The sequence below is a fragment of the Cervus canadensis genome, chromosome 5, assembly GCF_019320065.1.
Source record: "Cervus canadensis isolate Bull #8, Minnesota chromosome 5, ASM1932006v1, whole genome shotgun sequence".
NCBI lineage: Eukaryota > Metazoa > Chordata > Mammalia > Artiodactyla > Cervidae > Cervus > Cervus canadensis.
The window spans coordinates 39,014,154-39,027,633 of NC_057390.1; the positions used below are offsets into that span (position 1 = coordinate 39,014,154).

Genomic DNA, 13,480 nt, shown 5'->3' on the forward strand with positions numbered 1-13,480 from the left:
ATGGTTACATTCTATTGCAAGAGTTTTGAATAAAGTCTTATCGTTTAAAAAAAATGCCAGAATATTTTTTTTAATTTAATAAATTTTATTAACCTAAATAGGGTTATTTCCACTTCACGGACAAAAAAAAAATTAGACCATGTTTTTGAAGTTTTAAAGTAATTACGGTTGCCCCCGGGCCTAGGCCGGGACTAGGCTCCTCGGAACCCGGGCCAGCGTCTCCGCCCTGGCTAAGCGATGCGGTAACAGGGGCAGAAAGTTTGCTAGGCCCCTACCGAGGGCCGAGCCGGCTCCGGGCCCGCCTCCCCGCGGGATTGGAGGCCCGCCGCCCCGCCCGGCCTCGCGAGGCCCAAGGGAGCCTTCCCTCGTCCTGGGTGCCGGGAGTCGCGGCGAGACCCCGCACTTCCGCGTCCCGCCTGCCCCGCCCGCGCGGCGCCCCACGCCTGGAAGGAGCTGCCGTCGGAGTGAGACGCCGGGCCCGGGAGGGTTCCCTGCTTCCGCGGTGGGTTCTGACTATTTTAAAACTCAGCGCGAAATCCTGGCGCCCCTTCCCCACGCGTTTGCCCAAAACGCGGGGCGGGGGAGTTAGGCGGGAAAGGGGATTGGCTTTCTTTTACCACCGCCTACAGGGGCTCGAGGTAGGAAGTGAGAGTCCGGACGCCGGCGGGCTTCCGGTGGTTCGGGCCGGCCCTGGGCGTGGCGAGAAGTGGGGAGTTGGGTGGGTGGGAAGCTAAGGGGCTGTCTTGGACGGCCGCGCTGACCCGCCCTTGTCCCCGCCGTCACGGTCCGTCTCCGAGGCCGCCCCAAGCCCGGTCCCGGCTCGGGTTCAGGCCTCTGGGTACCGGGTTGTCTTCGGAAACTCGTGTTAAGCACTTTTCATCCTAGCGGGAAGGGCCCTGAAGCAGCAGGGACAAGCTTGTCCGGGACTGGCCTTGAGAGGAGGTTGGCGCTTCCTCCCGTGCCTTGAACTCTGGATCCATGCCGTGGGTGTTCACTGTATAGACAGTCACCTTTCAGGCTTCCAGTTCTGGTGCCACGGACTTGCCCCAAACGGTTTTTATCTTCTTCATACTGATGGAGAATGTATGCCCTGCTGAAAAGTTGTTATCACAAGACTTAAGGTTTTAAATCAGCAGATAAGTGTTGGATACCAGTATTTAAACAAGATTCTGGTCAGTATATAGAAAGTGAAAGTGTCAGTCTTTGAATCGTGTGACTTTGCAACTCCATGGTCTGTAGCCCACCAGGCTATCCTGTCCATGGGGCAAGAATATTGGAGTGGGTTTCCGTTCCCTTCTCCAGGGGATCTTCCTGACCCTGGGATCCAACCCAGGTCTCCTGCATTGGAGGCAGATTCTTTAATTGTCTGAGCCCCCAGTATAAAGTCCTGGTCAGAACTTTTCCTTCTTTGGGGCACTGTTCATATGATTTCCCAGCTTCCTTTGTGTTCGAGTTAGGAGGACGAGTGAATATTGCTCTACCCGGGTGTTACTGCTGAGTAAGATAGGGCATTGGGATATGTAGGGGGAAAGCCTACTGAAAGGAACAGAAACCTTGTTCAGAAGATGGATAGATTATACAACGAAGACTACTTTCATTTCGAAGGCCTAAAAAAAGGTTTAAAAAAAATTCTTTGAAACTACTTAGAGGATTGCCGTTATTGGAGAAGGAAATGGCATCCCACTCCAGTGCACTTGCCTGGAGAATCCCAGGGATGGGGGAACCTGTGGGCTGTTGTCTATGGGGTTGCACAGAGTCCGACATGACTGAAGCGACTTAGCAGCAGCAGCAGAGGATTGCCGTTACTTTCACACTTGTTTCAGGCTTATATGCTGTGTGTGCGTTTTGTTTCTCCCTAAGAAATTTTCTAGTCCTTCCCAAAAATCTCTAGTAAGATTCACTAACCTATGTACAATTACAGTTAATTGGTTAAAGTTGTGTGGCTATCCTGTGGCGTCTCTACACTGTTGTTGGTAGTGCTGCATAAATTTCTAAGGCAGGACAGTTTTCACTTTGGTGATAATGGGGAAGAGACAGGGTAGAGAGAAGTAGAAAGAAGTTGAAACAGTAGTGTGGTAGTCTCACAACTAACTGCACAGTGGCCTAGTGCTCTGCTTAGTTACACATCCATGAAAATGGGCTCAATAAAGGACAGAAATGGTATGGACCTAACAGAAGCAGAAGATATTAAGAAGATGTGGCAAGAATACACAGAAGAACTGGACAAAAAAGATCTTCACGACCCAGATAATCACAATGGTGTGATCAGTCACCTAGAGCCAGACATCCTGGAATGTGAAGCCAAGTGGGCCTTAGAAAGCATCACTACAAACAAAGCTAGTGGAGTTGATAGAATTCCAGTTGAGCTATTTCAAATCCTGAAAGATGATGCTGTGCAAGTGCTGCTGTCAATATGCCAGCAAATTTGGAAAACTCAGCAGTGGCCACAGGACTAGAAAAGGTCGGTTTTCATTCCACTCCCTAAGAAAGGCAATTCCAAGGAATGCTCAAACTACCACACAGTTGCACTCATCTCACACGCTAGTAAGGTAATGCTCAAAATTTTCCAAGCCAGGCTTCAGCAATACATGAACTGAGAACTTACAGATGTTCAAGCTGGTTTTAGAAAAGGCAGAGGAACCAGAGATCAAATTGCCAATATCCGCTGGATCATCAAAAAAGCAAGAGAGTTCCAGAAAACATCCATTTCTGCTTTATTGATTACGCCACAGCCTTCGACTGTGTGGATCACAATAAACTGTGGAAAATTCTGAAAGAGAAGGGAATATCAGACCACCTGACCTGCCTCTTGAGAAACCTGTATGCAGGTCAGGAAGCAACAGTTAGAACTGGACATGGAACAACAGACTGGTTCCAAATAGAAAAGGAGTACGTCAAGGCTGCATATTGTCACCCTGCTTATTTAACTTCTATGCAGAGTACATCATGAGAAATGCTAGGCTGGAGGAAGCACAAACTGGAATCAAGATGGCCGGGAGAAATATCAATAACTTCATATATGTAGATGACACTACCCTTATGGCAGAAAGTGAAGAGGAACTAAAAAGCCTCTTGATGAAAGTGAAAGAGAAGAGTGAAAAAGTTGGCTTAAAGCTTAACATTCAGAAAACTAAGATCATGGCATCTGGTCCCATCACCTCATGGGAAATAGTGGGGAGACAGTGGAAACAGTGTCAGACTTTATTTTTTTGGGCTCCAAAATCACTGCAGGTGGTGACTGCAGCCATGCAATTAAAAGACACTTGCTCCTTGGAAGGAAAGTTATGACCAACCTAGATAGCATATTAAAAAGCAGAGACATTACTTTGCCAACAAAGGTCTGTCTGGTCAAGGCTATGGTTTTTCCAGTGGTCATGTATGGATGTGAGAGTTGGACTATAAAGAAAGCTGAGCGCCGAAAAACTGATGCTTTTGAACTGTGGTGTTGGAGAAGACTCTTTGAGAGTCCCTTGGACTGCAAGGAGAGCCAGCCAGTCCATCCTGAAGGAGATCAGTCCTGGGTGTTCATTGGAAGGACTGATGCTGAAGCTGAAACCCTGATACTTTGGCCACCTCATGCGAAGAGTTGACTCGTTGGAAAAGACCCTGATGCTGGGAGGGATTGGGGGCAGGAGGAGAAGGGGATGACAGAGGATGAGATGGCTGGATGGCATCACTGATTCAATAGGCATGAGTCTGAGTAAACTGGGAGTTTGTGATGGACAGGGAGGCCTGGCGTGCTGCGATTCCTGGGGTCACAAAGAGTCGGTCATGACTGAGCGACTGAACTGAACTGAGTAGGTGTTTTGACCCCCTAACTGAATTTTGGAAATGTTAAGTGAGGTTCAGCAGGCTTTGTTTTTTTTAGTATCAGTGTCTCTTCGATTTCAATATTGTAATCTTGGTGAATCTCCAGTTTGAATATAATATGTGGGCTTTCCCAATCCCAGTTGACTTTAGAATCCTAATTTCTGGGAAGGTGCCCCATAGAAGACATTTTGAGAAATGTATTTAAGTGGAGTTTTCTTTGTTGTTTTTATTTTTAATTACAGCCTCACCCCTTCTGTCAACAGAAGTGATGCCACCAAGAAGAAAAGAAAAATACAAGCTTCCTATTCCACTTCCAGAAGGCACAGTCCTGGATGACATGGAAGGAAAACAATGGGTGCTGGGCAAGCTGATTGGCTCTGGAGGATTTGGCTTGATATATTTAGGTAAAGTATAAATCACCAGATACTCTTATGTATGTGACTGTGATGACTTAATATTTTGAAAATTGAAATCAAATAGAATTCATAAATGTAAGTAATATGAAGATAGTTAGTGTTTAGTAGAAGGTCTATGCTAGGTTCAAGATATGACTGACCCTAGTCCCTTCTTGTCCATGTCTTTCTAAATGACTCTTAGAAAGTCTTTCCAGAGCACAGTTACACAGTCTGCCAGACAAATGGTTAATGTTCTGTTTTGAGACTGTTTTCTTGGAAACATTGGTTTTTATGACTCAAGAGAACACAACTCTATGATTATGAACATTTCCCATTTGTGAATCTTAATCATTAATGTTGAAGTAGTGTAAGGTTCTGGTCATTTCTTCACTAGGTCTCACTAGAGAACTGGGCCTTAATACCCAAGGCTATCTATTGCATAGAATTAATTAACTTCTCTCTTGTACATCTAGATTGGTACTATTATGTGCTATCTTTAGGATAATTAACAGATACTTAAACATAGTTTCTGTGTTTTTTGGTACAAGTAAGGAACCTAAGTTGAGTGTGTTTTTACACTATATTAAAAAATTTTAAATTACATTGACTTTAAAAGGATTGTTCAGGGCTACCTTTTATCTATAGTTTTAAGGATCAAGGGATATCCATTACAAGATGAGATTTAATGAATAAGATAAATATTAGTGATTAAAAAAAATCCTCTCAAGGAGAAATTCTAAATATATTGACTTATTACATCTGTGTCTGGAGGCGTTTAAGAAGTTGGTAAAAAAGCCTTCCATGGAAGAATCTTGGGTTCCTTATTAAACATTTTAGAGTAAAGGGGAAGAAAGACATTCCCTCTGCCCTCCTAAGTTTAATAGCTGGGTTTATGCAATGAACTGATAGCAGGAAGATTAACAGGAGATAAGGTATACAAATACATTAATTTTTTGATGTTATGTGCACAGTAATATTACAGGTGGAAAAATAGTTGAATAAATATCCTAAAGCATGGTAAAATTTGAGAGCTTACATACTATCTTAATAAGGGAAGAGAAGGGACTAGGCCACTTTAGGGACAGTACATGATTTTTCGGAGAGATTACTAGGCCTGTAGAAGAGTAGATGGGGGCTGTGATAGTCTGTAACAAAGTTTGGGAGTGATGTCAATATCTAATCTCTTCTGTGATGACTCAGTCTTTCCTGGTTAATGAAGCTCTCCTAGATGTCTTTAAAACAGTAGAGTTGTGTGTGTGTTTTTTTGGGGGGAGGGGTGCTCTGTCTTTAGCCAGATAAAGGGAGTTCAGAGAAAGCCTTTCCCTGCATTTGCTGTTTTTCAAGTGCATTCAGTGCAAAATAATCCTGTTGCCAAACAGGCACCAAACAGGTGGCAGAATATGCCACCCTTCTCACGCAAATGTGTTTCATGGATCTTGAAGGATTAAGCTCCTCTTCTGATGAAGTTGAGATTGTAGTATCGAATAAATGGGTGAAATACAGTGAATAAATAACTTCTTATTAATCACCTAAGTGTCTAATCTAGTTGGGAAGATAAGACCAACACAGAAGTGTAGTGTGGGTTAGATAAAGAACAACTTCCCTATTTAAAGGGTTTGAACTTGCTTGAAAAATGTTAAGTACTAGATTTAGTGACACAAGCGGCACTGTTTAACAGAAATGTAATGCAAGCCACATATGGACTATAAAATTGTCAAGGAGCCACATTAAAAAAAAGCAGGTGAAATTTATTTAAATAATATGTATTATTTAATGTGATGTATCTAAAATACAATTCCAATACATTATTGATATTAAAAAAGGGAAATATTTCACTTCTTTAGTTAAATGGGACTAGACCAGGATATGTCTAGCCCCATTTCAGGGACTCAGTAACTACCTATAGGTAGTGGCTACCATGTTGAATGTTGTAGATAAAGACCCTGAGAGGACTTGGAGTCTACAGAGAGTATATTCTTTGAAGAGTAATTGTTAGTTGAAACTCTGAATTGATGAATTCTCTTGTATAGATGAGTGTTAAGATCTCTGGTATATTGTCTTGACTCAAGGTCAGAGAAATGGAGTGGAATAAGTTATTTCTGATGTGGCTGAACTGTAGCCTTGGATTGCACAGCTTGTCAGTTATTCTAATGTTTGAATTATTTTGAGTAATTTCAAAGAACTACAGAAAAGTATTGATTGTGCTAGTCTTATTTCTTTTCTCTTTTTAATTGTAAATATTATATGTGTTAATATGTATTTAAATTTAAGACCATGTTTAAAGTTGAACTATGTGTGTGTATGCATACATATATGTGTACACATGCTACTTGTGTGGTTCCTGTTGTGAAAAAGGAATTTAGGCATGTGGAATTAGGAATTTAGGCTTAGTCATGTGATTTATTTGCCCCTATTCAAATATAGGAGAAAACCTTGCTTCTTTCAATCTAAGTACTGCACATATTTTTTACTTAATTTTTCTCAATAATATTTAGTTTGCAACAATTTTCAAGATTTCATAGTTATGAAGTACCCCCTACTATCTGAATTGAAGAACCTGGATCCTGGATATATGAGCAAATGCATATGACTGGGATAAGATTTTAAGGAAATGTTTAGCTATTTTGAGGAAAAGTTGTGTGTTGCAAATGTTGTTACTGTTCTATCAAAAGTGGCACTCATAAATTATGATCTCAGCTCCTCAGTGAGATGCTGTCAGCAATAGCTTTGTTAAAATTAGTTTTTACGTATATTTTTCAAGCTGAGAAAATCCATATGAAATTATATCATGTTTTTGCATTTTAGCATGGTTCTCATCATTTCCTGTATAAAGGAAGTAGCCAGCCAGTTCAGGTTTCCCTAATACCTTTGTGACAGCTACATTGTTAAGCATTATGTTTTCTAGATACACTTTCAGCAGATACTTCATCAGCATTGTCACTTAAGGCTGAGAAGAGACTAACCGCCCTGACTGACTCATATGTGCATGTACAACTGTCCTGTAGTTTTGAGATCAATAGCCAAAGACTTTCAGTAGTCAGCAAGAAGTAAAGGGGAAGGGGCAGAGATGTTTTGTATTTACTCTCAACTTGGAGAAATAATGTTCCTGTAGCAGTAACAGAAATAGTAATAAGAGGAAAAAGAAAGTCTGAACATAAAACAAAGTTCTTCCTTTGCATTTGAAAAGAGAGGAGGGGAAAAGGAAGAAAGGAAACTGTTTCGGGGAGTGGGAAAGCTTGCAGTAACCTCAGGATCAAAAAAGTGAAAAAAAAAATTCTAAAACTTCAGGAGACAGAACTAAGAGTTTGAATTTTACTTTAGTGCTAGGAATAACAGAACCAAGCAAACTGGAGAATTTCATAAATCACAGCTTTAAGGTTTTGAGCTGAGCCTTTTGCGAAATGAGTAACTTTCATCTATTCAGGAATCTTTGTTTCTGTTCTCTAGGATTGAGGTAATAATACTTGCAATGATTAAGGTAATACTTTTAAAGAACTTGGAACTTGATAAGCAATTCACTGTAATTGATTTATTTATTTAGAACTTCCCATTCTCAGTGATAGCTGAACTCTAAATTTGGTGTCTGGTGCTCAGATTAGCATGGTGACTAAGACATGTATGGGAGGGTTTTTCCATTTGTCCTCCCATGGACTGTGATGGGCTTAGCTACTAAATATGGTGAAACTGAGAAACAGAGAATGTCAGTGGAAGTCTATGGCATTTTACTTGCCAAAGTGTATGTTTTTCCCATTTCAATTTACAGTAGTAGCCATGATGACATAGTGAAAATTCTCACATAAACTGTATCTTATGTTTCAGATATGAAAGGTACTATGTTTCAGAATTAGTAAAAAATCTAGAAAAACAGAATTATAGATAATAAACTTTAGCCAAATTACTTTAAAGTCTTCTTAGACAGCTTTCCCAGGTGGCTCAATGGTAAAGAATCTGCCTACCAATGCAGGAGAGGTGGGTTTGACCCCTGGTTTGGGAAGATCCCCTGGAGGAGGAAGTAACAAATGATAGAATGCTTTATCTGTAGAAGTTTTATTTTTAAGAATTTGAGCATAGCCATGACCATTTAGCATCTTTGGAATATTAAGCACAGGCTATATGTTTACCAGTTATTTGCCTCAGAGATTGAGACTGAAGTTGGGCTACTAAACCCACACAAGCCAGTTTTCTTTTTTCCCCCACATAATTATAGATGTCACCCTTAACTCCAGCCTGTTATCTTAAAGATAACACTCTTAGTCATAAAAACTTGAGACAAATTAACTATAAAATCTATATATGCTTTTATTGACAGTAAATCAAGAGCATTATATTTTATAAATAATGTTATTATAACTAAGATTAATTCTTGAAGCATTAAGACCAATCATTTATTCATGGATAAATGTTTAGAGTTCAGGTGACTGCCATACATTTCTTGGGTAATCCTCTCAGATTAGCTCAATTTTGTTCTTTAGAAACAGAAGAAATCTTTGTTGGGCAGGGCAGAGAGAAGATAGAGTAACTGGGAGTTGTAGATATTGTCAAAGTTTAACTCAATTATCGATGAAGAAATAGACCTTTATCTAAATAGAAAAAAATTTTTTTGTGTGGTTTTTATTTATTGTATTGTTTGGTGGCTCAGTGGTAAAGAATCTGCCTTCCAGTGTGGGAGATGCTGGTTTGATCCCTGGGTGGGGAAGATCCCCTGGAGAGGGAAATGGCAGCCCACTCCAGTGTTCTTGGCTAAGAGATCCCATGGACAGAGGAGCCTAGCAGGCTACAGTCCAGAGGGGTCACAAAGAGTCAGACATGACTTAGTGACTGAACGAGAACAACTTTCTAGTCAGCTAGAATGGATTGGTTTTTAAGGTATGAAGAGTAATGTTCTGAAGAGCCTAATGATAATGCTAGCAACAAAATAAAGTTACTAAAACATGTATTGCTTCATAATATATTGCTGTGTTAGATGTTATTTTGGCAGTGTTTTATAGAGAAGACTTTGAGATAAGCAGTTAATCTGACCTAACACAATGCAACATTGTGGCCCCACCACCATGCTGCTGCTGCTACTGCTAAGTCGCTTCAGTCATGTCCGACTCTGCTCGACCCCATAGATGGAAGCCCACCAGGCTCCACCATCCCTGGGATTCTCCAGGAAAGAACACTGGAGTGGGTTGTCATTTCCTTCTCCAATGCATGAAAGTGAAAAGTGAAAGTGAAGTCACTCAGTTGTGTCCCAACTATTAGCGACCCCATGGACCGCAGTCTACCAGGCTCCTCCGTCTATGGGATTTTCCAGGCAAGAGTACTGGAGTGGGGTGCCATTGCCTTCTCCTCCCACCAGAATAGTTACTAGGAAATTTTGCGGATGATACCCTGGGGGTGAGAAGAAGGAAATAAACATGAAATAAGGATAACTTGTTCTAGAAACTGTCATATATAAGATAAATTAGTTCCAAGCTGAAGGTTTAAAATGTAATAGTTGGTGTAATCCGGAGAAGGCAACGGCACCCCACTCCAGTACTCTTGCCTGGAAAATCCCATGGATGGAGGAGCCTGGTAGGCTGCAGTCCATGGGGTTGTGAAGAGTCGGACATGACTGAGCGACTTCACTTTCACTTTTCACTTTCATGCATCGGAGAAGGAAATGGCAACCCACTCCAGTGTTCTTGCCTGGAGAATCCCAGGGACGGGGGAGCCTGGTAGGCTGTCGTCTATGAGGTCACACAGAGTCGGACATGACTGAAGTGACTTAGCAGCAGCAGCAGTTGGTATAATCTCAACAGATGAAGAGATTGCTTGGGATTTTGTGAATTTAATAAACGTGTTGTACCTTTCATAAGAATTTAAAGTTCCTAGAAGTTTTATTTTAATTTTGTATGTGCTGGCCATTGGCTGTTAATTTTGAATTTTAAAAGCACAGTGTTCGTTTACTTACCAGCTAAGAAATCTAAATACCTGCAAAAGTTTGGATTCTTTGTATAAAAAGGAAGCATCCTCCTAAGGTTTGCTTAGTCTTTGCTTGTCTTTTTTGTTTTTGTAAGTATCCGATCTTTTAAACATATTTTATATTATGGGTCTTCATGTTCAGCATTCTACTGTCAAACTCTTTTGCCTTAAGGGAAGATTTACAAACTGCTCTGTTCTTCAATAATTTGTGCGTTATGCCTCTTCCACTGCACCTGTTACTATCTTACAATGGTTTCAGTGGTCAAGGTTTTTAAATTTGAAGCCTATCACTATAGGGAAGTTTCTTCTTCATGAAATGAGTTCACCTCTATTGCCACACAGTAAAAAAAAACAAAACAAAACTCAACTTTCGGGAGCGTCTAGCTTCCTTATGAAATATGAATGGAGTTTAGCTTCTGAAGTGTTTTAGGCTTTTTTTTCTTTAGGTATGGAAGAAGAGTAGGAAGTAGTCTTCTTTTAAGAAACAGGAATATCTATGTTTATAGAATAAATGAGAAGAAAATTAAGAAACTCTAAAGCTCTAAATAGGAGTATTCACTAGAAATTAGCTATTTGGATGATGAAAATTTGTTCACCCTCCTCACTTAACAATGATTCAAAAATGTTCATGGACCTTATACTGCTTACATACTTGATTTTGCAATTCGTGCATCTTCAGAATGTTTGTCCCTTATAACTCTATTACATGAACTGAGTACATTATGCAGTTTTCTACATGAAAGGGCATTTTAAGAGGAAGGACATAAAACTCAGCAATTATTTCAAGAAAATTTTTGAAGATTTCCATTGTTTCTTTTAAAAGGGAAAAAGAAAGTCATCCTGACTTCATTTAGTCAGGAAGACTTTCCTTTAACATCTCCAATCAAGTAATACTTGAAGGAAAAGATTCATAGAAAGATATCCATTGAAGGCCAGAAACATCTACAGATGCAGTGTGATCCTAGGCAATGAGGCATGTGGCCCTTCATTGGCATTATATGATAACAGGAGGATCTTCTGGCAGAAGAGCTGACTTTTGCTGCGTTCTGCATGCTGCCCCTCCAAGCCCATCTTTGATTGGCACCTATGCCCTATTGAAACTGGCATCACACCTTCTGAATGGGCACAGTGCCAGCCAAGCAGATGGGTATGGGCAAAAGCATGCCAGAAACCCAGTATGTGCATCAAGTTTAAGTATCAGGGGCCCAAACTCCCATCCAGGGATATAAAAACTGCAGTCTGTTGAGAGCTTTTTGTGCTTAAGGTTAAAGGACATGCCATTTCTACTCCAGCTTAGAGGTTGATTAATTTTGAAAGTCAAACAGGAGCTCCTGTGGCAGTGTCAAGCAAAATTCTATCTTTGGTGAATGAGAATTACTACTTCATGTAGGGAAGAGAAAAGTATTGTAATGAAGTTTCCAATGAGAGTTACTCTCCTGCAAGTGCCTCCAGCACTTAAGCAGCATGCATTCAGTGGAGATGAATATTTCTGTTCTCCAGCAGAGCCAGGTGCATTCAAAGCCAGATCTTCAACCTGCTGCAGTAAAGAACCCTAAATTTAGAAAGGGCAGGTAAAGTTTGGAAGAACTCCTTGGTGGCAGCTCTCACCATGAGCTGATGAGGCTTCACAAAAGTGTATAAAGGAGATGAAGGAAAAACTCCAAATTAAAAACCTTCCGATTATTTTAGTCTGAAACAGAAAGATCTTTAATAAAGGGAGAAGTTTAGTCCTTTCTCTAAATGCAGAATTTTTTTTGAATTTTATATCAATAAAAAGTTAGTTTACCAAAACGTTAGAACCAACTTAATGCATAAGTAACAAAGCTTCCTATTCTAACATTTATTTCATTGCATGTCTATCATGTATATAAACTTCACTTCTTGAATAATGGATTTTGCATAAAATTGAGTTCTAAATATCATATTCCTTATGATCGTCTCACACCAGCTACAGAACTGGGCAAAAATAAAAAAAAAGGGCATCATTTCTTGTGATCACTTTAATCGTATTCTCTAAATGCTCTTAAATTTACAAGAATGCCTATAAGACCAGCTGTGGCCAAGAGAAGCTTTTTGTAATCGCCTTATAGCCATTGCTTTTTCTTTTCCACTGTGTAAACTTTATCTATGGAGCAGATTCCATGAGACCATTGTGAATACTTCAACGTATTCAAAACATATAACTGCCACAAATTAAACTACTAAAACTAAAGCTGGTGCATTGTAACTGCCAAGTAAAGCTGGCACGTCCCTCCGTCAGACTGCGGGAGAGTATGCCATACAGTCCTCAGAAAACACAATTCATCCAGAAGCACTCTTGTCACTTGCTCTGATATTAAACCAGAGAAAGTGACATTAATTAAAGGAGTGACATGAGCCAACAAAAGCAATGAAATTCTAAGCTTTGGCTCATATGCAGACCTTACTCCAACTTGCTTTGCTTAGGTATCGTGGCCATTTAAGAGGAGTATGGCTACTTCCCTTGTCCTCCTCCTCTCATCTTTCCTTTGGAAACATCGTTTTCAGGCAACTAAAATTTCATACCCAGGGTTGCCCTAGCCAGTTGGTACACTGCAGGGTTTCCTAAAATAGTCGTGTGGTGGCATGTGATGCATTTACTGCAGTTGGTGACTGCATGAGATGAACAACTAGGGACAGAGGCGAGTTGGTCTTACAAAAAGGCGAACAGCAGCCGAATTGAGCAGAGTCCATAGGTTCAGTAGACTGAGAGCTAGGGGAGTCTGTTGCTGGGATCACTGGTGGAAACAAATGGTGGCCAATAGGCCTTATGAAAATTCTAACATGCTAACGAGGCAAGCAGGGGAGTAGCCACAACTTTGCTTGCTTGCTCTTTGTTCCTTCCTGTAATATGTTCTTTCGAAGCGCTTATCTTGTTTCTTATGATTGCCATTTGTATACTGTTTACCCTCCACCAATATTAGATTATAAACTCCTTGTAGGCCTTCTCTCAAGAGTGCTTCAACAAGGCCCAATATATAACAGCTTAAAAAATGATTGGTTAAATTAAAACTAGTCTGTTGGGGAAAAATAATTTTCCCAACAGTTGGCTTATCTGAGATGAAATTTTGTGCTGTTGGTACTGTAATATGTGGCATGTATGTAGGGTTCTGTCTTTTTAGAGTTAGAGGCATTATTTTATTTGTCTTGGGGAGCTTGAGGGGTATAAGTTTCTGTTCATCTTCTTTTCAAGTATGTTTTTTAAATATAAGAAGCCATGCACTTAATCCATAGATTATAGGATTTATTGAGGGAGTCTACTTTGCTAATGCACAGTGCAGAGAGAGTTTAAAAAAATGGACATTATATTA

General features: G+C 40.3%; 1 protein-coding gene across 4 annotated transcripts in view; it reads left to right on the plus strand.

Annotated features, from left to right (window-relative positions):
• Positions 1 to 247: 247 nt before the first annotated feature.
• Positions 248 to 13,480, plus strand: part of VRK2 (VRK serine/threonine kinase 2) — a 98,979-nt gene continuing 85,746 nt past the window's right edge. Inside the window, exons 1-2 of one of the 4 annotated variants that reach the window (XM_043468617.1) lie at positions 248 to 502; positions 4,053 to 4,214. In XM_043468617.1, the coding sequence (XP_043324552.1) occupies positions 4,079 to 4,214 (136 nt within the window). In that variant the 5' untranslated portion in view covers positions 248 to 502; positions 4,053 to 4,078. Of the gene's footprint in view, positions 503 to 3,822; positions 3,844 to 4,052; positions 4,215 to 13,480 lie in introns of those variants that run through there. The other 3 variants (XM_043468615.1, XM_043468614.1, XM_043468616.1) reach the window with 3 other exon arrangements.